The 25790-nt window shown below is 40.8% G+C and overlaps 1 protein-coding gene across 1 annotated transcript in view; it reads left to right on the top strand.

The window, feature by feature from the left end:
- Positions 1-18426: 18426 nt before the first annotated feature.
- The window catches only part of LOC126482055 (odorant receptor Or2-like), a 31512-nt gene continuing 24148 nt past the window's right edge, over positions 18427-25790 (top strand). The window contains exon 1 of the mRNA XM_050106030.1: positions 18427-18570. Within this exon, the coding sequence (XP_049961987.1) occupies positions 18427-18570 (144 nt within the window). The remainder of the gene's footprint in view (positions 18571-25790) is intronic.

The following is a 25790-nucleotide window of genomic DNA, read 5'->3' as shown; positions in this document are numbered from 1 at the left end:
CATTCTGCAGGCATGGAAAACTATAGTCACCACGTTGAAAATATGTTAATTAGAGGTTAACATACCTTTGAGGCTAGCAAAGGTATTAATTAATTTTGAACTTAATTTAACCAATAATTTTATGTTTGATCTCAGGGCGAACGCAACATAATAAATAGACAGTAACGATGCACTGGTATACAGGTGTAGTCCATATTTTCTTTTCTCATTATAGTTGGAATTAATTCATAAATTGGAAGTTCTCGCTGGGATTGCGTTTTCCACTGCGAGGGAGATCTTTGAGCGAAATGTGGACGGTCATACGCCCAATAATACACCAGAGACACTCCAGAGAAGAATTTCTGGTCGTTGGAAGAAGACAGCATCTGGCAACCTAACGCAGCTAAGCAGCCTGCCCAAAACTGTGTAAATGAGCGCAGTTAGGGTGGCTGTGGAAAGCAGTGTCCTTTGCGCCGTGCTCCATTTCTTCGAAACGCAAGCTTTTAAATAGCACTCACAGCAAGAGCTGCCTCACTGGGACCTGAGTCTTTCTGCAGTCAATCCGCGTTTCTGTGGCTGATGTAGTCAGTTTTCAGACGAAATGCTCATAATGTTCAGCCCCAATATTGAAACAGTTTAATCTCGCTATATTGTTCCCTTTTACTACACAAATATATTATTTGGATCAACATTACCTGACATTAAAATACCAGAAAAAACTTCTGCCAACAAACCTTTTTCGTACAGCCGGCCGCGGTGGTCTCGCGGTTCTAGGCGCGCAGTCCGGAACCGCGCGACTGCTACGGTCGCAGGTTCGAATCCAGCCTCGGACATGGATGTGTGTGATGTCATTAGGTTAGTTAGGTTTAAGTAGTTCTAAGTTCTAGGGGACTGATGACCACAGCTGTTAAGTCCCATAGTGCTCAGAGCCATTTGAACCATTTTTTTTTTTCGTACAGTTGTTGACATCGTTATATATCAATATGTTGGTGAACAGTATAGTCTTGCCTTATTGTTCACTTGGGTCAACATGATCAAACATTAAAATACCAGAAAAAGCTTCTGCCAACAAACCTTTTTCGTACAATTGTTGACATTGTTATACATCAATATGTTGGTGAGAATAATAATAATAATAATAATAATAGCAGAAGTAATAATAATAATGATCAAAACTTTATTTTAAATATTTCTTTTACTAATAACAATAATGTACACAACTTTATTTAAGAAAATTTCTTATTTTAAAATTGACATATGATAAATTTGGAACAACAGACAGTTTTCAGTAAGGCATCTTTCTTAGAAAGCATTGCACTATTTTTCTTTTCTTACAATTTTTGGTTACTTTACTCATTGCAGTTTGGACACAAATAACCACATAAATATCGACAGAATCGTAAATATGAAACAATAGTTTTCAACACAGGCAATTATTAGGCCTTAACTTTTTTCTAAATTTTATTCTTGCTCATTGCGATTTGGTCACAAGTAGGTGAGACGTTTTCTGCAAACATGTTTATTACATAATCCTCATAACACACTAATTTGAATGTCATTGATATCTGGACACAGCTTACAGTATGCACGTTTAGAAGATTTCCTTGCTGTCAATGATTTTGCCACATCTGCCGGAGCTTCAGGGTTAAGAATGCACATGACAATTCTCAGAGAATCTTCTGTTCTTGTAAAGAACTATCGTGATACAGTGTGTTCTGCTACCAATGACTTTCGAAGCTACTCCACGAATATTTGACATCTCTATTACTTCATTTTGGAAATGTGCACAAAATACTTTTTACGTTATTTATTGTGCTGGTTGCATACCTAGTTCCTTCCATTTGCTCCTGTTTCTGTTATTTTTTCGTTTAGGTTATATATTACTATACCTCTCCTTATATCTTGATTTCGTTTTCTAACTTCCCTTGTCTTTTCTTCCACTCTTCTCATTTTTCGAGCCCGTATTCTACTTGCTTGGTGTTTTGCTGTCGCCCATGCTTCACTTTGGCAGGTAAGGATTGGTACTGCTGTTGTTTTATAAAACTTCAGCTGTGGTTCTTTCCTTGTTTTATTCTGCAAACTTTTTACGATAACTTAACATATGGAAGCAAATGTATTTAATTTTTGGTTCACATCATGGTCATGGACAAAAGTAGAATACAAGCTAGTGAAATGAAGTTCCAGAGGAGCAGGTTGAGTGTAACAAGACGAGACAGATTGCGAAATGTGTATGTGAGGGAAAGACTAAAGGAGGAACCAGTACAGGACAGGATAGAAAAATCAAGACTGCAGTGGTATGGACACATGAAGGGAATGGATGAGGGAAGAATTCCAAAGAGGATGTTTGATCTGCAACTGGAGGGGAAGAGGCCCAGGGGAAGACCAAGAGATAGATGGGTGAAGGGAGTGAAGGAATGTGTGACGAGAAGAGGAGAGAACTGGACGAAGGTGGAAGAGGGGGAATGGTGGAAAGACAGAACACGATGGAGAGGCTTGTGTTCCCGACAGACCCAGCCAGTGGCTGGAAACTGTCCAAGATGATGATGATGATCATGGTCATATTCATAAGTGATGTCTCATCCGAGATATTTAAAATGTTTTACTCGTTCCAAGATTTCATTAGCCAAGACTATTATAGTTCTCTCTGTTGTCCGCCCTGAAATGCCATCACTTTCGTTTTATCCACCTACAATGTTAGATTGTAATCTGAGGCTGTCTGTTCCAACATATAAACTCTCATATGAAGGTCATCTTCTTTCTCTGTAATCACAGTTAGGTCATCCGAACGTAAAATTGCACTACTAGCCATTAACACTGCTACACCACGAAGATGACGTGCTACAGACGCGAAATTTAACCGACAGGAAGAAGATGCTGTGTTATGCAAATGATTAGCTTTTCAGAGCATTCACACAAGGTTGGCGCCGGTGGCGACACCTACGACGCCCTGACGTGAGGAAAGTTTACAACCGATTTCTCATACTCGAACAGCAGTTGACCGGCGTTGCCTGGTGAAACGTTGTTATGATGCCTCGTGTAAGGAGGAGAAATGCGTAGCATCACGTTTCTCGTTTCCGACTTTGCTAAGGTGGGTTGTTGTAAAACAACAAGGCCCATCGCGATTGCGGTTTATCGTATCGCGACATTGCTGCTCGCGTTGGTCGATATCCAAGGACTGTTAGCATAATATGGAATCGGCGCTTCAGGAGGGTAATACGGAACGCCGTGCTGGATCCCAACGGCCTCGTATCACTAGCAGTCGAGATGACAGGCATCTTACCCGCATGGCTATAACGGATCGTGCGCCCACGTCTCGACCCCTGAGTCAACAGATGTGGACGTTTTGCAAGACAACAACCATCTGTACGAACAGCTCGACGAAGTTTGCAGCAGGAAGGACTATCAGCTCGGAGATCTTGGCTGCGGTTACCCTTGACGCTGCATCACAGACAGGAGCGCCTGCAATGGTATACTCAACGACGAACCTGGGTGCACGAATGGCAAAACGTCATTTTTTAGGATTAATCCAGGTTCTGTTTACAGCATCATGATGGTCACATCCGTGTTTGGCGACATCGCGGTGAACGCACACTGGAAGCGTGTATTCGTCATCGCCATACTGGCGTATCACCCGGCGTGATGGTATCGGGTTACACGTCTCGATCACCTCTTGTTCGCATTGACGGCACTTTGAACAGTGGACGTTACATTTCAGATGTGTTACGACCCGTGGCTCTACCTTTCAATCTATCCCTGCGAAACCCTACATTTCAGTAGGATAATGCATGACCGCATGTTGCAGGTCCTGTACGGGTCTTTCTGGATACAGAAAATGTTCGACTGCTGCCCTGGCCAGCACATTCTCCAGATCTCTCACCTATTGAAAACGCCTGGTCAATGGTGGTCGCGCAATTGACTCGTCACAGTACGCCAGTCACTACTCTTGATGAACTGTGGTATCGTGTTGAAGCTGCATGGGCAGCTGTACATGTACACGCCATCCAAGCTCTGTTTGACTCAATGCCCAGGCGTATCAAGGCCGTTATTACGGCGAGAGGTGGTTGTTCTGGGTACTGATTTCTCAGGATCTATGCACCCAAATTGTGTGAAATGTAATCACATGTCAGTTCTAGTATAATATATTTGTCCAATGAATACCCGTTTATCATCTGCATTTCTTCTTGGTGTAGCAATTTTAATGGCCAATAGTGTACATTCAATCTAGTTTTATGATTATAAGAATTCCATTTATTATCAGCATTTTCCATTTGCTGATAGCCTCACCTGTCTCCACGGTGAGTCACGTAAGACTTTTACCCCAAATAGTGCGGAAATGGAAAGTTCTGTACACAGAATGCATTGGCAGTCAGTGGTTTGTAATGTTAGCCAACATACTGATTGTACAGATTGTAATAATACTCAGAAAGTGTATTTTTGTACAGACGTACACTGCCTTAAATGGAACAATGCACATTGACATTAACAAACTAAAAGTGGAGTAAATTAGAGTGTCAGGATGTTTATTGCAGGATTCTAGTGAGAGTCGTTCACGAGATGGTGTATTGTTCCGTTGAACCTGCGTGGTTGCTAGGTACAATGTTGTTATGTTTGCTGGCAGTGAGCTTGTGTATCCCTTCAGGTCACTGCAACTTCCTTGTCGGATAATGTGTGACAGTCCAAGCAGTAGTTTGTGAATGGACGGTGGACTCGCACGAGAAAGTGGCATGAGTTAGGCAAAAGTGTCCTTCGCATTCTCCATCGACATAGGTTACAGCCCTATCGCACCTCTTTACCAAGAGCCGCACGGAAACGATTATGATAATCGTGTTATCTTCCGTATACGTGCATTACTACAGCGTACTCCAGGTGTATCATGTATCTTGTTTTGCGATGAAGCCATATTTACCAATAAGAGCTGAAACATGCGCTATTCGTCTGTTGAAAATCGCCTTTGGCTTCCTCAGGTGGAACATCAGCGTTCGCGCCGTGTAAATGTGTGGTGTGGGATAGTGAAGCATCAGCCCGTAGGCCGTTTTTCATAGACGGAACACTGAACGCGCACAAATATCGCAGCCTCCTACCAGACCTTCTTCCACGAATGCTAGAAGACGTTCTTCTGCAGACTATGAGGAACCTGTGGTACCAACATGACGGTTATCCAGCCCATAGTGCACGAATTACTACAGTTTGTCTTCAAGAATTAGTTCCAAATTGTTGGACTGGACGCAAAGGATCTGTACCTTGCCGGTCCGCTCCTCGGATTTGACTACCAATCCATTCTGTGAAAACCGCACATCAATGGCACTTTTATTTCCACAATATTTGCGGTGAAGTTCTAGGTGATTCACCCTGTATACAGGGTGGTCCATTGATCGTGACCTGGCCAAATATCTCACGAAATAAGCGTCAAACGAAAAAACTACAAACAAGGAAACTTGTCTAGTTTGAAGGGGGAAACCAGACGGCGCTTTGGTTGGCCCCCTAGATGGCGCTGCCATAGGTCAAACGGATATCTACTGCATTTTTTTAAATAGGAATCCCGATTTTTATTACATATTCGTGTATTACGTAAAGAAATATGAATGTTTTAGTTGGACCACTTTTTCGCTTTGTGATAGATTGTGCTGTAATAGTCACAAACATATGGCTCACAATTTCAGACGAACAGTTGGTAACAGGTAGGTTTTCTAAATTAAAATACAGAACGTAGGTACGTTTGAACATTTTATTTCGCTTGTTCTAATGTGATACATGTACGTTTGTAAACTTATCATTTCTGAGAACACATGCAGTTACAGCATGATCACCTGTAAATACTACATTAATGCAATAAATTGTCAAAATGATGTCCGTCAACCTCAATGCATTTGGCAATACGTGTAACGCCATGGTATGTGTTTCGACGACCAATCCACCTGTCATGAAATATGCTCTTCAATACCACTTCAACCCCACGCGAGCTATGTGCCGGACATCCATCATGTTGGAAGTACATCGACATTCTGTCATGCAGTGAAACATCTTGTAGTAACAACGGTAGAACATTACGTAGGAAATCAGCATACACTGCACCATTTGGATTGCCATCGATAAAATGAGGGCCAATTATCCTTCTTCCCATAATGCCGCACCATACATTAACCCGCCAAGGTCGCTGATGCTCCACTTGTCGCAGCCATTGTGGATTTTCTGCTGTCCAATAGTGCATATTATGCCGATTTACGTTAACGCTGTTGTTGAATGACGCTTCGTCGCTAAATAGAACGCGAGCAAAACAAAAAAACAAAAAAAAAAAACAAAAAAAAAAGTCCTCCATACAATTCCTGGTGCATACAAATATGGTACGGGCGCAATCGATGTTGATGTAGCATTCTCGACACCGACGTTTTTTAGATTCCCGATTCTCGCGCAGTTTGTCTGCTACTGATGTGCAGATTAGCCGCGACAGCAGCTAAAACACCTACTTGGGCATGATCATTTGTTGCAGGTCGTGGTCGACGCTCACATATGGCTGAATACTTCCTGTTTCCTTAAATAACGTAACTATCTGGTGAACGGTCCGGACACTTGGATGATGTCGTCCAGGATACCGAGCAGCGTACATAGCATACGGCCGTTGGGCATTTTGATCACATTAGCCCTACAGCAACACGATATCGACCAGTTCCGCAATTGGTGAACGGTCCATTTTAACACGGGTAATGTATCACGAAGTAAATACCGTCCGCACTGGCGGAATTATACGTGATACCACGTACTTATACGTCTGTGACTATTACAGCGCCATCTATCACAAAGCGAAAAAAATGGTCCATCTAAAACATTCATATTTCTTTACGTACTACACTAGTATGTAATACAAAATGGGGGTTCCTATTTATAAAAAAACGCAATTGATATCCGTTTGACCTATGGCAGCGCCATCTAGCGGGCCAACCATAGCGCCATCTGGTTTCCCCCTTCAGGGCAGACGAGTTTCGTTCTTTCTAGTTTTTTCGTTTGATGCTTATTTCGTGAGATATTTGGCCTGGTCACTATCAATGGACCACCTTGTATATTGAGGAGTGTTGAAGGAATACATCGTCCTGGTCGTATCGCATTGTTCGTGTACATCGGCTGCGTTGTTGTATTTCCCATATCTACAACAATTTCGTTTACCGTGAAGTATAACAGGAAACTGCCGGCCGTTGTGGCCGTGCGGTTCTAGGCGCTTCAGTCCGGAAGCGCGTGACCGCTACGGTCGCAGGTTCGAATCCTACCTAGTGCATGGATGTGTGTGATGTCTTTAGGTTAGTTAGGTTTAAGTAGTTCTAAGTTCTATGGGATTGATGACCACAGATGTTAAGTCCCATAGTGCTCAGAGGCATTTGAACCATAACAGGAAACTGAAAAATATTTGACAGCAGAGCAGTGATATTTCTGTCGAGTCATTAAGATCCGAAAGTTACTCGTACATTTGTAATTATTAATGTTTATAACAAAACTGCTAAAAGTAATTTAATATATTTTTAAACGCGTAATGCTTACACGTTTTCACAGAAATTCACTAAATTTCATAATGTTATCTTGGTCTTTAAATAACGAAAAACAAAATTTACAACCATTTCGGATCATATAGACCCACTAATGAGTGATGCAGGAACCAGAAAGGTCGATAATATATCGGTAATTGCAACAATCAGATCATCGTGATTCACGATGACAACTCGCATCCCGACGACTGCTGCCTCCACTACAGCAGTGTGCCACGTTCTACTACCACGTGCCACATTTAGACAGTATCTCTCTCTCTCTCTCTCTGTCCCTCAATTACGTGTCTTATTTATTTTGTGTTCTCTGACTACTTACGTATTTGGTTTTCTTGACTGAGCGAGCGTCGTCCACCGGTTGAAGAAAAACGTTCTTGTACGCAGCACTTCTTCCACCAATTCAAATGCCCTTTTACCTTACGCAAACTGTGAGCTTCATTTTTAATATGTATATATACGTGTTAAATTAGATTGAAGTCGACTCTGGTTTAAATAAAGTTGTGCTATCTCTTCCGTCCTGAATGTATCCGCTGTGATTGCGAAGACAAGATCTAATCACAATTGCAGCAGGAAATGAATTCGTTTCTTTAGGCACAGTCAGGGCAAGGAGAAAGGCGTTGGGTGCCCGTTTCCAAACCACACAGCCGAGAATGCCGTTTCACCTTCACACGGAATGCTCTGAAGTATTTCTGAAAGGACTTCCCCCAAAAAGTTCAGTTAATCGTGGCCTTTTAAACTGTTTGGTAAAAAATACGTGCTATAACACAGTCAACAAAAACGTCCTCCTACACAATAACTCTCAAATTAATTCGGCACACTTGTGTGCAGGTAGCACGTACTTTCATCGAGGCTCAATGGATTTGCTTGTTTTTGTAAAAAATACATTCTTCAGTGAAAGTTATCTCGTCACAAATCAACGAAGAAAAATGAAGTTCATAATTGTACTTGACCTCCGTCGAGACATATACACTTCAACAAGCACCGTCATCTAGATCTATACTGTGTTCATAACACTGCGACAATACCCTACGTGTTCGCAGACTCAAATATATAATGTATGATTCAACAAGATTATCATTCTACCAGCAAGTACTGCAGAAACGTGTTGTTTACTTATCTACACACTAATGGTGTCTAGAAGCCGTCAGTAAACGATGCGAAAGAAAAACTGCATTTTAAAAATGCGGGAGGAAATTTTTCTCCACAGGACCACGTTACTTGAAGTACATTACAATTAGATAGATCGTTACACAGATGCATGTCCGCCAATTCATGAAATGTACGCTGATTTGTTCTACTAAAGGAAATTCGCCTTACTACTCAGTGTGTACAATCGTAAAGCTACAGCTGTATGAAAGAAACAAGTTACATGGCTAAAGACAAAACCGCTGTGTGTTGAACCACTTTTAAGACTTTTGCGACGTTGTTTTCAAAGCTGAGTGTATTCTACAAATAATTTGACTCCCCGTAATGGATTCAATTACAATTATTAAATCTGAATGATTATTTGTCACAATCGCTATCGTGGTGTTTTAGTGTTAAGGAATCACGACGACATTATTACTAGTGTTTATCTGTTTAATAAGTATGATCACGTCACTTATGGGAGTGTTATTTATAGCCAAATAAACACTAGTGCATATAATGCAGGATTTGTACTTTCAGTGGCACACTCGACGAAATTAATGCTGAGGGTGTACACAGACGATTGATCATAATCAGTAGTGCCTGCAATTTCAAAAAAATAACATCTATGATCTGAGCATTTGTAAACTAACATTCACATACAACATATTACATATGAAATATCATTAGAATATACTCGCAGTAAAAATAACAATCACTTTACCAAACAGTGTAGGTTAATTGATTAGTGACTGATGATTGGCAAATCATACGTGATCAATATTCAATAATTTGTAAGAAAACTTAGCATTTTTAATCAGTCATTATCTTTAAGTATAAAGTTATTTAAAAGTTAACATAGCCAACAAACGCAGCACGGAATTTATAAGTAAACTAATAATTACTGAAACAACTACTTGAACAGTTACGTTGAAGTATCTGCTTCTCAACAGTCACTTCAGTACGAATTCAGAATACCTATCTGATCTGCATCACGTAGGAGCAACATTTACCCGCTGATGGCTAGTACTATATATCAATCAGAACAGAAGGTGAATATATATTGGCATCTCTTACAATATTTTGTCTCAGCTCGCGCTAGTATTTCAAAATACATAAGGACTCTTTATTTATAGTACAAACCGACACACTTTCTTAATTACTAAATAAATGCTAGTAATTAACAGCAGTTAACATAAACCTGGCGTACTGAGAGCTACCATATTCCAATAAACGCAATGAGCAGTCGGCAAACTGCAGAATAATTTAGCATCCTCGCTGCACACATGAACTACATGTCATTATAGCGAAAGGCTATCGAAAAACAAATCTGTCGTCCAGTTCGTGTCAACAGCAGAGGTGGTTCGATCAAAGTTCGCAGTTGCTCTCACACCTCGTTACAAAAAAAAATGTTTGCCTTTGGTTATTGTCAGACTGCATATTGCGCTGACGAATCTTTTTGCCAATAAATACGGTTTGTTATACAATATTTGTTTCTGATAAGTCAGCTATACATTCTGTTTGCAGTTCCCACAGTAATGTTGTTATTAAAAACATGGGACATTTACAGAACTGTAGGCATAGGCTCTGCATGAAGTAATTTAGTTAGTACAGTACTGATATTTACTTTGGCCGCTGTCAGATGACATTTCTTACGATATAAACTTACGCAACATGTTAATATTAATGTTTACTACTTCACATGAAAGGAAAGAAAACTCTACGATCAGGCCCTGAAGACCAGGTGATAGTCGACCGACCACCGTGTCATCCTCAGCATTCATCATCGTATGCGGAATGGAGGGGCATTAGGTCAGAACAGCCTGCTCCCGAGTTCCGGCCGTTGTCGGCGTTCCGACCTCCATCACCTCTCAATCAGGTAGTTCCTCAATTGGCGCTACGGGGCTGAGTGCAGTTTGGTGCAGTCCTTCTACCAAAGAAAAATCTCCGGTAGTACCAGGAATCGAACTCAGGTCCCCTGGAAGAAGATCTCTCGCGTTGACCACTTGGCTACAGAGGCAGAGACAGCTCATCATCAGACCGATGACCTCGCAGTTTGGTCTCTTCCCCCAAACAACCCACCCCAACAGCTCATCATCAAGTCCAGTTTAGGCATTCTTGCCTGTTCCAATCTCGAGTAGACTGCAGCTTATCTTTCCACCTTTTCTTAGGACGCCAAGGATTCCTTTTCCCGTGAGGTGTATACTAATTTAGGTGTTCGTTCTACTGAGATCCTTTGAATGTGTTCCTGCCATTTTTTCTGTACTTTTCTGTTTTTTGATGTATGCTTTTGACACCCAATTCATTCCGTAGTTCACTATTTTTATTCGATCTATGAGTTTGTAATCAGCTAGAGGTCTTAGGAGTCTCATCTCTGCTACATCAATTCTCCTGCTTTGACTGGCGGTTAGAGTCCAAGTGTCTGATCCATACATTGGAACTGGTGCTGCCATCACATTTAAAATTTTAGTGCTGTCTCTTTCATAACTGTTTTGAGTAGAGTGCGGTTTACAGTACCTACCAACCCCTGGAGCGTTGCAGTTTGTATGCTTGAGCACTAGGCATAATACACTGATAAGCCAAAACTTTATGATCACTGCCCACCGCGACGTTGGTTGCGCGCGCGACGCGTTAACAAAAGTATAAAGCGGAGCAGACACGGTCGGGGGATCAGTCTAATGAACACATGGGCCGCAAATGGGGATATCCATCGAGAAAAGCGAGTTTGACACAGCGCAGATTATTATTACGCAGAGCCTGTCAACGAGCATCTCGATAACGTCGAAGATGGTCAAATGTTCACGAGCTGCTGTCGTGAGCATCTACAGATAGAGGTAGAAGGACAGGGAAGCTACCAGTAGTTGAGTAGTTGCTAAGGTAGTTGGACGTCCACGACTCTTCACATAACGCGGGGTTCGGAGACTTGGTGCTCTGTAAAGTAGGATAGGTGGTGATACGTGGCTTCTTTGACGAAAGTGCACAATACTGGTCACGCACAAGTATTTCAGAGCACACCGTTGATCGTACATTGTTGAACATGGAGTTCTGCAGCAGACCATCCCTAAGTGTTCAAATTATAACGTACAATATATGCAACACGTACGTGTCTGTTCATCTGTGAAACTGGACTGGATAAGCAACCTGAGCAATCAGTAAATGGAATCTAACCTGCATAAAAAAAACTATGTGCATGTTGTATGAGTGTGAGTTTCACTGTCATTTAAGCCCTCAACAAATCGTTACATGAAAAACTTAAAACTGACAAATCGATGAGCTGTCTGATGGCGTATTTGAATATGAAAATCTACAGGAACAAATGAACGTCTAACAATGAACGCCTAAACTATCTGACTGCGTTTTCGAACAAGAATTTACAAGTGATACAGAGTCTGACTTGTGCAACGGAATTTACTGGATTACATGAGATTTGTGGTGTGTCAGTGTCTCTGATTTGGCCCTAAATTTTGCAGTCACCTCTTTAGATGACTGCCTTTTTCCATGTGGTTTACAGCAATTCGCAGCAGCATGCAGCAGCAGCGGCTAAAGCTTTTTGTTACTAAGAATGAATTTAATAGAAAGGAGTTTGCTTGGGTCCTGATAACTACTAAATAACTTGTGAGAAGGCATTTCATAATTTAAGTCTATTAAAACTTCAGAAACTAATAATAGACAAGGACAATAATAATGGCTGAAAGCCAGATTAAGAAATTATTTCAATTTCAAAGTTAAATTAACATTTAATAACCACAACATACTTAGTAATTACATGTAGAGAACAATTATTATTATTTGGAGGATAAGGAGACTTCTGTAACTGACAATCAAAACATGGTATTATTGCGAACTCGGACTAACAACTACGAGCCTAACCCTGCAATTGCATTGTACGCTGTGCTTACGAATATTGCCTTGAATTCCATCTACAAGCGTAGTTAAGCCATCTAAATCTCTCCTGGCTATATAAATGAAATCAGACCTTGAGTTTGGTAAGATCTGCCATCGCCCATGTGAGAGAACGTGACACGACTTCTGTCTCCCAGCTCTCGATCGACACTACTACTTTCACTCTCACAGACAGACCTCGTCTCACAACAATGCTTAGAATCGCGCTCCCATGTTTCGCCCTCACATTGTTATTATCGATATCTGAGTGCTTACACGATGCAAAGAATAGCGTTGACTATATTGTTTTCAATGTAATGGAGAGTTCTGACACACAATATGCGGAAAGCACAATTACAATCGCAAGATGACACCACTCCCAGAAAATGATTAGTGCTAACTAATACAAGAGGGCTCAAAGGAATTCCTCTATATTGAAGTAAGTAAATGAGCGTAAGATGCCTTGAGGGCCCACCGTGGACGCCTCCAACACTAAACATTTTGTAAGAAGGTCTGTGGAACACGCTTCGATTATTATATTATTAATAAGTCGTCATTGTTACGATTATTCTAGGCTAAGCAAACTTTTACTAATGAGTCAATGGAATCTCACAGAAATAGTTCAGGGCATAGCTAGAGAAGAAAAAAACGGAAATGTTGACAATGAAAATTATGAAGAAAGGTAAAACTAAAACCGTGGAACAAGGTAACATTTGGGTTTGTCTCGCATAGTTTTCCACTGTCACTAATAAACGTAGGCAAATACAGCGTTGTAGAATTTATAATGCATATATGTATGCCACTAATGAAATCTTTTCAGATAATAATAGAAATCAAACACAAACGGAAAGGACCAGAGATGGAAGTAAATCATAATAAAGTGAAAGCAAGCGAACCACAAAGGGTTAATTAAAAAACATGAAAATAATACCTGTACTAATAATCCTTTTGCAGGTGTCAGACGAAACTGAACTTGGCAGTCATTCAACAAAGAAGAAAACTTATTACTTGTTAGCTTAGACACTAATGAATTTCTTCCTTTAGAAACCAAAATGAGTACAATAAATGTTCCAGCACCCACTGAAACGTAAACCTTGAATGTGAAAATAGGAAGTAATAATAGTTTCTCGAAATAACAGGAGCTGATGATCTCCATGAGAAGAAAGAATTTTATGTAACTTTTATACTACTGCTAGTATAAGGTCTAATCAAATTTTTTCAGATAAAATGACAAGAGAGATCTTATATTGAACAGAATTCCATAGTGAATACAACAATGAAAAAACTAACTATCCCAGTCCCCTTTACTACATCCATATCCTGTAGAAAGGTGGCTCCGATTTATGTGTAATGTAGACACCGGTATGTTTTGTGGTAGTTGTGGTGATGGTAGAATAGTACTTCCATTCCCCAACAAAAGTACACTTCTGACTACACAAATAACTATTGAATAGTACTATATTATTCAATATATGATTATTAAGACATTAAGGTTACTTATGTAAAACACTGATGTATGTCACAGTTAAGATTTTTAATCAGTATGTGCCAAGTACTGACTGTGCTGACCAATATTTTTTAGCGTTCTTGCATATAGCTGCCTCACGCAGCATATCTTACGTCCATATATATACAAAGCATTTATTATGCAGTATAATATTTTTGTGTCATTTTGTGTATGACGCTGAAATATGCAAAGCTTTTCTTATGCGGTAAGTTTTTTTGTCATTTTTTTTTGTAACGCTGTACAATGCAGCACATTTTGTTTAATGTTTATGTTATAAGGAAATACTGCCTGTGCAGAATTACTTAATATTCAATTTATACTTCATGAGCAGGTAACTTAATTAGTAATGAAACACTTCTCATAATGCCACACATTTGAGTTTCATGTACAATAATCTTAGATTCATGTTAATATATTTGTTTCTCATATGAAACAATTTACAAACTTTCATTCATAATAACTGCATGTGCAGTTACTTGCTTGACTATTTTCACTTATGTTTACAGGAATATGTATACAAGTTTTGTAAAATTGTTACAATAAGTATGTTCTGTTTGTATATTTCCAAGTAACTGGGACCTGCCAGGCCACAAACATATGCACATGCACATGTGATGTCTGCAACAACGTTTCACTTCCAATGATGGCAGCAACAAAGGAGATCTGTCATAATGAAGGATGTCTGCAATAAATATCTGTTCTTGAGTGTCAATCAGCGACCAAGGCTGAGCTTTACCTTCGAGAGCCACAATTACACAGTGCTGTCTCAGTGAAAGGACACTGATAATATAAGCCACTGTGTCACCAAAAGTGCAATTTCCCCCAGTAAAGGTGCCAGTGAACTAGACACTGTACACACCACTGCATGATTCTGCTACACTCTACGTTGAGGTGTTAGTGATAGAGACACTAAACACACTTCCACACACAGTTAGCAACATTGCATCTCCTCTCATATTTCTACAAGTGTGCAAAGTGCATAACAATACAAAACTCCCTGTGCAGTGAATATTCCCTTTTTTTAAACAATAACACTCTACGTGTATTTCTTGTTATTTTTCTAAACTTTACAGGTTGAAATTTTTCATGTATTAAAATGTGCGTATATACTTTTTTTTAAAAGGATCCCAAACTGGTCACAAGATAATTGAATCAATAATGAACAATCTGTTTAACATTAATAGAACTTCTACATCTTTATGTATTTTGCTTAAATATTTCACCACTTTTAGTAAGCAGGAAATGGTTCACTATATTCTTTGTAAGAACAACATTTACTTTCTAATATATATATATATATATATATATATAATTTGAAAGGGACTTATGTACAAATACGACAAAAATCCTTAATTATCATATATATATATATATATATATAAGTCCCATTCAAATTCTTAAAGATTCGACAGGGAGGCTGTTAAGGAGTGTGCCAGAACTCTCCATCACAATAAAACAATACAGTCAACTTAGCGCTATTCTTTGCACTGTGTAAGCACTCAGATACCGAAGCGACAATCTGGGGACGAAACATAGGAGGGACTGCGAGAGTGGAAGTAGTAGTGTCGGTCGAGAGCTGGGGGACAGAAGACGTGTCACGTTGCCCTCACGCCTGATTTCATTTATATAGCCAGGAGAGATTTAGATGGCTTAACTAAGCTTGAAGATGGAATTCAAGGTAAAATTCGCAACCATATCGCAAAAGCAATTGCAAGGTTAGGCTTGTGATTGTTAGTCCGAGTTTGCAATAATCGTATGTTTTGCTTGTCAGTTAAAGAAGCCGCGTTATCCTCCAAATAATAACAATTATCCTCCATATCTCATTAATAAACAAATTCTGCGGTTATTGAATGTTAGTGTAACTTTGAAATTGAAATAATTTGTTAATCTGTCACTCAGCCATTACTGATACCTATGTCATTGTCTATTATTGACCATGGGTTACGATGATTCTGAAGTTTTAAACAGACTGAATGTATGAAATCCCTTCTCACGAGTTATTTAGTTGTTAACAGGACACAAGAAAACTCCTTTTTATTAAATTCATTCTTAGTAACATAAGCATTAGCCGCTGCTGCAGCATGCTGCTGAGAACTGCTGTAAACCACATGGGAAAAGGCAGTCATCTAAATATGCGAGTGTAAAACTTAGGACCAAAACGGAGACACTGACACACCACAAAATCTCATGAACTCTAATCCAGTAAATGTCGTTGCACAAGCCAGTTTATGTATCACTTGTACATTCTTGTTCAAAAACGCAGTCAAGGTAGCTTAGGTATTCATTGTTAGAGGCTCATTTGTCCCTGTGGTTTTACATATTCAAATACGCAGTCATATACCTTATCCAAATGTAAGTTTAAGTTTTTCATGTAACACTCTGTTGAGGGCTTAAATGACAGTGAAACTGACACTCATACAACACGCACACATGGAGATTTCGATTACTGATAGCTCAGGTTGCTTTTAGAGTCCAGTTTCACAGATGAACACAGTCACATATGAGTTGCATATACAACATATTGACCCAATGACATCGTCAGTTACGACTGCAGCGGGTTCGGGACCGTAGGGATGCGGCCGCCGATCAATGGAAATGTGTTGGCTCTTTGCGTGAATTACACTTTTACTGCACTAGGTCGATGGTCCTCTTCACAAACGCCGTCACGTGGTGAACGGTGACTCGAAACGTGCAGCGTACCACGGACGCAGGCTGGTGGGAGCAGTATTATGCTTTGAGAGACATTGTCCTGCGCCGGCATTGGACCTGTGACAGGAACCGAAGACACGCTGACAACTCCGAACCACATGCATCCCTTCATGCTTGATGTCCTCCCCGACGACATAGTCATCTCTCAGCGAGATAATTGTCCGTGTCTCGGAGCCAGATCCATGCTACAGCTGTTTGACGAGCATTATAATGAACTCACGTTGATGTCTTGGCGACCAGATTCACCTTATATAATTAATATAGAACCTAACTGTGTCAATTGCAAATCGGCCGGCCGGTGTGGCCGTGCGGCTCTAGGCGCCTCAGTCTGGAACCGCGCGACCGCTAAGGTCGCAGGTTCGAACCTGCCTTGGGCATGGATGTGTGTGCTGCCCTTTGGTTAGTTAGGTTTAAAGTAGTTCTAAGTTCTAGGGACTGATAACCTCAGATGTTAAGTCCCATAGTGCTCAGAGCCATTTGAACCATTTGAACTTGCAAATCAGCGGCCCATTATTTACGCGAATTACATGACCTATGCGCAAACATCTAATGCCACATATCCTCAAAAACCTACCTACAAACTGTCCCTGATACGCACAATTAGTGATGTGTTTCGTTCCAAAGACGCACAGACAAGTTATTAAGCAGGTGGTCATAATGTTTTGACTCATCAGTTTATCTGAGACCACACATCACAGGTAATTTAAAATGCTCCTTGTCATGGAATGTCATTATCTTAGTTTTAGCTTTAGCTGTTGTCGAGCTATGATGGAGGGAATGCCAGATCCTGGTAGGGCCACCCAGCTAGACAGGTCGTTTGGACAGGAGTCAGACGAAGAGCAGTCCACAACATAGGGGGACAGAATTGGGTGGGGGGGGTGGGGGGGGAGAGGGGGGAGGGTGCGTAGTGAGGCCGACCCTCCTAAAGGAGTTCAAAAATGGCTCTGAGCACTATGGGACTTAACATCTGTGGTCATCAGTCCCCTAGAACTTAGAACTACTTCAACCAAACTAACCTAAGGACATCACACACATCCATGCCCGAGGCAGGATTCGAACCTGCAACCGTAGCAGTCGCGCGGTTCCGGACTGAGCGCCTAGAACCGCTAGACCACCGCGGCCGGCCCTAGAGGAGTCAACCTTGATTAAAAACAGGGAAGGTCAGTCTAAAAATCTAACTTGACGGATAGATAACCGTAGTGAAGGTAACCACGTAAGGGGAGACAACCTCTAAAGAAAACAGATGTGCTGGGACACTCGGAGGTGGCAGCCTTACCTCCTAGCTGCCCTGACTACAAGTCGGTGTCTTGTAACGGAGGAATTACAACATAACTCACAAAAATTAAGTTGAAAAACGGGCTGATCTTTTGACGATGACCAAATAGATGTGTGAAGGTGGACACTGCTTACCATATTAACTAAAAATGCAAAAATAGACTATAAGAAACCAATTACTGGTAACATGCTCTGCCGTTAGAAAACCTAGTATGTAAGAAAGAGCAATATTATCTACGCGCCACATATTTGTGGCAATAAGTCGTTATCGCCAAATGTCTGATCGAAATACATCTTTGTTGTACCTCATACAATAGTTCTATTTTTCTTGATACAGATTACAAATATATTTCACTACGCCTATACCTTTTAGTCGCTTCAGCTGGCACGGTTTTGATGTACACGTTCCTCCTTTAAGAAATGTCCGCCACATTCCAGAGGATCAACCACTTGTGGTGTTTCAGGAACGCCCGGCTACTACAGGACGTGGTGAGCGGTATGCTGCTGGCACAGAGTTTCTCCATTGGCGTGTCCCTCTGCTTCCAGCTGTACCAAGTGGTGACGGTAAAAAATAACTCTTACAACACTTTAGTAGGCTTCTAGCTTACCATGTACTTTTGGTTCAAATTGACTGTTAACTACACGATCATCAGTGGAACAAAATAATTATAGAAATTCTTTAGTTCTTTCATAAAATTGTTCAGGTAATGTTGTTTTTGCCGTTTTCTTCGAGCCGAAGACTGGTTTGCTGAAGTACTCCACACTTCTCTGTCTTGCGCGAGCTTCTTCGCCTCTGAGTAGCTAGAACAGCCTGCATCCATTTGAACTTGTTTACTACGCTCCAGCCCTAAAATTTTTAGTCCCCACACTTCCCTCCATTGCCAAATCGACGATTCATACATGCCTCACGTTGTGTCCCCATCAACCTATCCCCCTTTTTCCCATTTCGGTTCTGTGTCTCCTCACTGGTTACCCGATCTTCCCATCTAATCTTCAGCACTCTTCTGTAGCATTTCAACAGCTTCCTTTCTCTTCTAGTGTGAATCAGTTATTGTGCACATTAAGTTACACTACAGACAAAAGTATTTAGATTGGACTTCCTAATACACACATTTTTATTCGATATTACCACATTTCTCTTTTCCAGAAACACTTTTGCTCTCTCTACTTTGGCCAACCTCAATTATTTTGGTGTTCAAACCTACCTACTACTTTTAGTGCCTCAAATCTACTCTAATTCCATTACCATCACTTGTTTTAAATCGACTACATCATTTTACCCATGTTTTAATTCTGTTCATATTTATCTTTTAAGATCTTCTTTCCTTTCAGTTAGTCTTTGAAGCCCTTTTTTAACAGACTTACAGCCCCATATTTTATACGTATTTCTCTTTTCTAAACCTTAACTGCCTTTCCAAATTCCTCCGCGGTTTCCTTTATATCTACATCTACTCTCCACAAGCCACCTTACGGTGTATGGTGGAGAGTATTTTGCGTACCAGTGTCACTTCCCACTTTTCCTGTTCCAGTCGCGGATGGTTCGTAGGAAGAAAGATTGCTGGTAAGCCTCTGTATGGGCTCGAATCTCTTTAATTTTGCCTTCAAGGTCATTTCCTGAGATATACGTAGGAGGAAGCAACATATTGGTTGACTCTTCCAGGAACGCACGCTCTCGGAACTTTAACAGTAGATCATAACGTGACGCAGAACGCGTCTCTTGCCGCATTTGCGATTGGAGTCTGCTGAGCACTCTTCCGTGTTCATTAAATGAACCTGTAACGAAACGCGCTGCTCTTCATTGGATCTTCCATATTTTCCTATCAAGTCAGTATAACACGAATCACAGAACGAGGAGCAGTACTCAAATATTGGCAGAACGAGGATTTTGTGATCTGCCTTCTTTGTAGGAGGACTGCACTTCCTGAGGATTCGTCCAGTGAATCTGAATCTGAGATCTGCCTTACCTGCGAATTGTTTTTTGTGATCGTTCAACTTTAAATGCCTCCGTACACATACTCCCAGACGTTTAAGAAGGGATGTAACCGAAAATACAAACATTTGTTTAAAACATCATTACAGCCATAGTTGTTAATGTATAGATCTAAAATTTTGCACATGTAAAGAAAAAGGGCTTTATTTTAAAGGAAAAATATAATAAAAGACACAATATTAATATTTTGCCAGAAATTTGAATTTTTAAAAGTTTTATTGTCTTTTTTTTAATAAAAAGCCGTAACTCAAATTGTAATCATACAAATAGTGTTATTTTAGTGTCCCAAGAAGGTTATAAGACCACTGAACTACAATCATTAATTTATGGTACAAATTGAATTAACAGAATTTTGCGTACCCAAAATTAAGCTTTTTTCTATGTACAAACCTATAAATATCAGAATGTAATAGCAAGATCTCGTATTTATTTAGGCCAAATCCGACAGCAATATGATTTGAACAACTCCTGACAATTTCATAACATTAAAACATATGCTTTTCGAGAAAAGGCTTTTAATGACGGGAAAATTTAAAACCGAAAAAATTCGGTTCAGAAATTTAAAATGGAGAAAATGGGGTTCAAAGGTTTTCTTCTCGAACATCTACGTTTAATAAGCTTTCTTTAAAATCCTTCATACTGATACTCCTCATACTCGAGGTTTCTCTTCTCCCCCCCCTCCACCCCCACCCCCCCTCGACTCTGCCTGCCCTGTATTTGCAGGTGAGACACTGATCTGCTGTAAGCTATCTGGACCCTCACCTCACTGACGGTGTAAAATACTTTTGTCGTAAATACATCTCTCTTCAGCACCTCAATTCTGCCATTATTTCCGTCACTAAAACATAAAACTGATTCATAGACACCTATTTTGAGTACTTCAGGTCCACAGAATGTCCTCTTTGAGCATGTAATCGAAATTAAATTACTGAGGCTTCCATTTGCACTCTGTATCTTCCCGTGAAGACACTTACTCAGTAAACCATGGTTTGCAAGAAACCTGAATGAAGGTTTAACTGTATTCATGAGGGCTTCTGGTTAAGAATGTTTACGTGAATAGGTGTTATTTTATATCTTCTGTTTTACTTATACCAATCGCCTTTCGGACACAAATTATGTATTCGTGTTTGGTCAGAAACAGTTTGCGGAAAAAAACTGTCCACACAGCTCGCCTGATTGCCTCTAAATTGTTTGTATTTTTTCTGATAGCTCTCCCATAAAATAACTGAAGAGAATCAATTTCTTTCAGTGTAAGCCTGCCCTTTCCTCCTAATGGGTTTCCATTCTCAAGTACTTCATCTTCTTCTCCTTCAGCAAGTGATGATGTCTACCATTAAACCCCTTTTGGATGTGGTCAGCACATTCCAGCTTTTCTATTGTAGTGTTGTAGAGTTTTTTTTTATCTGTTACAGCACGTGTTGAAGGAAGCAGTTTCATAAATGTCGGGAAAGCTGGGAGTGGCTATCAGTGCAGACTTAAACAGTTTCATATTTTAAAAGCATTTCTAAAGTTTCTGTCACGATAAAATTCACACATAATTTGGATTGAACTCTGTGGATTAAGAAAATGTTTTTGAAAAATCGATTTTTTGGACCCAAATCCATTACAACCCTCCTCAATGGATATGACTAATTCCAGCGATTGTTCTGCTATCGTGTAATTGTACAATATCAGCTTTTTCTTCCTATTTATTAGCAGTATTTTACATTCGCCTATGTTGAACGTCAACTGCCAGTCCCTCCACCAAACTTCGAATTCTGCAGGTCCTCTTCCATTCGCTACAATTTTCTAGTGTTCTACTTCTCTTTATACAACAGCACCATCCGCGAAAATCCACGGGCAATTTCCAGCTTTATACACTGGGTCATAAGAGTTGCGAAAAGTAATGGTCCTGTCACACTTCACTGAGGTACGCTCCAAAGTAGTTTCACGTCTGACGATTTCCCTCCGTTAATGATGACATGCTGTGTTGTGTTTGCTACGAACTCTTCGCTCCACACAGCTGATCAGGTATTGAACATGCTCGCATTTTGTTCATTAGGTGGTAGTGCGGAACTATATGGAACGCATTCTGGGAGTCAAGGAGCACGGCACAGGTTCACTCGGGCGCCTGTATCTGCTGCTTTCTGGGTCTCATGGACCATCAGAGCGAGCTGGGTTTCAAGCGATCGTCGGTTTCGAAACCCATATTCATTCCCACAGAGGAGCGTACAGTCTCCAGAAATTTCATATAACGCGAGCGTAAGACATTTTCCAGAATTCTAGAACAGACCGACGTTAAAGTTATAGGCCTATAGCTTTGTGCGTCTGTTCGATAACTCTCATTGAAAACTGGAATGACCTGTGCTTTTTCCAATCAGCAGGAACTCTTAGCTCCTCCAGAGACCTACGGTACATTGCTGCTAGAAGAGGGGAAAATTCTTTCGGATATGCCACGTAGAATCCTACTGGTATCCCATCAGGTCCAGTAGCCTTCCCTCTGTTGAGCAATTCCAGTTGCTTTTCTATCCTGTGGTCACTTATTTCGATATCAGCCATTTTGTCTTTCGTGGGACGATTTAAGGGAAGTACTACATTGCTATCATCCTCTGCAAAACAGTTTTGCAAAAAGAGGCTTACTACTTATGGTGTTTCCATGTTGTCCACCGTATCAGTGCCATTATGGTCACAGAATGTCTGGACAGAGAGCTTAGATCCGTATACTGATTTAACATAGAACCAAATAATTTAGGATTTTCTGTCAAGTCAGAATTTTGCTTTCGAATTCGTTGAACGCTTCACATACGGCTCTCCTTAAGCTAATTTTGAGTTCCTTTAATTGTTGTTTGTCTTTGGTGGCTTTGGGTGCCTCTAAATTTGCAGTGAACTCTCCTTGTTTTCCTATCAGCTTTCTAACACTGCTGTACAACCACGCTTGGTCTTCGTCATCCCTCACGGCTTTATTGGGCACATACATGTCTAAAGCGTATTCTACACTGCTCTTGCACTTTGCACAGTGGTACTCAATAATGTTAGTGCTGGAGATGAATTTCTCATGCTGACCATTCAGGTAATGTGGAATCTGTTTCTTGGCCGGCCGGTGTGGCCGTGCGGTTCTAGGCGCTTCAGTCTGGAACCGCCTGACCGCTACGGTCGCAGGTTCGAATGCTGCCTCGGGCATGGATGTGTGTGATGTCCTTAGGTTAGTTAGGTTTAAGTAGTTCTGAGTTCTAGGGGACTGATGACCACAGATGTTAAGTCCCATAGTGCTCAGAGCCCTTTGAACCATTTCTGTTTCTTGTCGCCCGTGCTAAACAGAACGTCTTCCCACATTTCTTTGTATTCCTAGTTACAGCGGTATTCACTGATGCTACTTGATGTACCACTGAACTACTGCTTTCCTTTCATGTCATTCGTTTCTTATCACTGCAGCATGGTTTCAGTACAAGCTGTAGACAACGTATCAGTCTCTCTATTTTATCCACGCTTCTCTCAGAATTTCAGTGCGAATGCTGCAGTCAACTCAGTCAAAAGCACTACTGAAGCTACAAATGTGCTGTGAAGCCATAGTACAGGTGTAAGACAATATCAGTACGAGATTGTCAGGCATCAGTTGTCCAATCGTGTAGGTCATCTAATTTAAAAACACAACATATTTCTAAGAGACGTGATGTCAGTATGTGAAATAATGATCTGTGTTTTCTTTGTTTGCAGAACCTAATAATGAAGTCATGTCACCCCTAAATATGAATTGTTATTAAATTAAATAAATCACAGATTTCGATAACTGGTGCGTCATAATATCCGTATTGATTTCAGATTGTTCTTATATCGAACTATTACTTTTCCATGCACTTGGTGACTCTTAAGATCCAAATAGGGTTAACTCAACAGTATGCGTTAAATGAGAGGTCAGGTCCCGGAGGAGGCTTGATGGGGAAGCTTGTGAAGAAATTGTCGACCTACATGCACTGGATGAGGGGGACAGTAATGACACAAATCGTACCGTCAATGCAGTATGGTCATGGTGAAATCTGGGAGGAGCAGTTATAAACCTCTAGTGTTATTCACAGCCGGCCGAAGTGGCCGTGCGGTTCTAGGCGCTTCAGTCTGGAACCGCCTGACCGCTACGGTCGCAGGTTCGAATGCTGCCTCGGGCATGGATGTGTGTGATGTCTTTAGGTTAGTTAGGTTTAAGTAGTTCTGAGTTCTAGGGGACTGATGACCACAGATGTTAAGTCCCATAGTGCTCAGAGCCCTTTGAACCATTTCTGTTTCTTGTCGCCCGTGCTAAACAGAACGTCTTCCCACATTTCTTTGTATTCCTAGTTACAGCGGTATTCACTGATGCTACTTGATGTACCACTGAACTACTGCTTTCCTTTCATGTCATTCGTTTCTTATCACTGCAGCATGGTTTCAGTACAAGCTGTAGACAACGTATCAGTCTCTCTATTTTATCCACGCTTCTCTCAGAATTTCAGTGCGGATGCTGCAGTCAACTCAGTCAAAAGCACTACAGAAGCTACAAATGTGCTGTGAAGCCATAGTACAGGTGTAAGACAATATCAGTACGAGATTGTCAGGCATCAGTTGTCCAATCGTGTAGGTCATCTAATTTAAAAACACAACATATTTCTAAGAGACGTGATGTCAGTATGTGAAATAATGATCTGTGTTTTCTTTGTTTGCAGAACCTAATAATGAAGTCATGTCACCCCTAAATATGAATTGTTATTAAATTAAATAAATCACAGATTTCGATAACTGGTGCGTCATAATATCCGTATTGATTTCAGATTGTTCTTATATCGAACTATTACTTTTCCATGCACTTGGTGACTCTTAAGATCCAAATAGGGTTAACTCAACAGTATGCGTTAAATGAGAGGTCAGGTTCCGGAGGAGGCTTGATGGGGAAGCTTGTGAAGAAATTGTCGACCTACATGCACTGGATGAGGGGGACAGTAATGACACAAATCGTACCGTCAATGCAGTATGGTCATGGTGAAATCTGGGAGGAGCAGTTATAAACCTCTAGTGTTATTCACAGCCGGCCGAAGTGGCCGTGCGGTTAAAGGCGCTTCAGTCTGGAACCGCAAGACCGCTACGGTCGCAGGTTCGAATGCTGCCTCGGGCATGGATGTTTGTGATGTCCTTAGGATTAACTAGTTCTAAGTTCTAGGGGACTAATAACCTCAGCAGTTGAGTCCCATAGTGCTCAGAGCCATTTTTTTTGTTATTCACGGCAAGGCGCATAAAAAATTCTCACTGGCTGCTGGCGGATAGTGCAGATCCATGAGCATGAGTATCCAGTCATCTCACATAATTATCCATCCTGATCCTGCGCCAGTGCGAGACAAGGGAAGATGAAGAAGTTTTTAGGTAGAATGCTTTGATAGCAAAAACCCTGTTGCTTTAGTGTAAGCTACACTGTGTGATCAAAAGTATCCTGACAACCCAGAAACATACGTTTTTCGTATTAGGTGCATTGTGCTGCCACCTACTGCCAGGTACTCAATATCAGTGACCTCAGTAGTCATTAGACATCGTTAGAGAGAAGAATAGGGCGCTCCGCGGAACTCACGCACTTCGAACGTGGTCAGATGATTGTGTCATACGTCTGTACGCGAGATTTCCACACTTCAAAACATCATTAGGTCAACTGTTTGCGATGTTATAGTGAAGTAGAAACGAGAAGAGACACGTACAGCACAAAAGTGTACAGGTCGACCTCGTCTGTTGACTGACAGAGACCGCCGACAGATGAAGAGGGTCATATCGTGTAGTAGGCAGGCATCTATCCAGATCATCA

The sequence above is a fragment of the Schistocerca serialis genome, chromosome 5, assembly GCF_023864345.2.
Source record: "Schistocerca serialis cubense isolate TAMUIC-IGC-003099 chromosome 5, iqSchSeri2.2, whole genome shotgun sequence".
NCBI classification, from domain to species: Eukaryota; Metazoa; Arthropoda; class Insecta; order Orthoptera; family Acrididae; genus Schistocerca; species Schistocerca serialis.
Note: the sequence above shows the minus strand (reverse complement) of the source record. Positions and strands in the feature narration are given on the sequence as shown.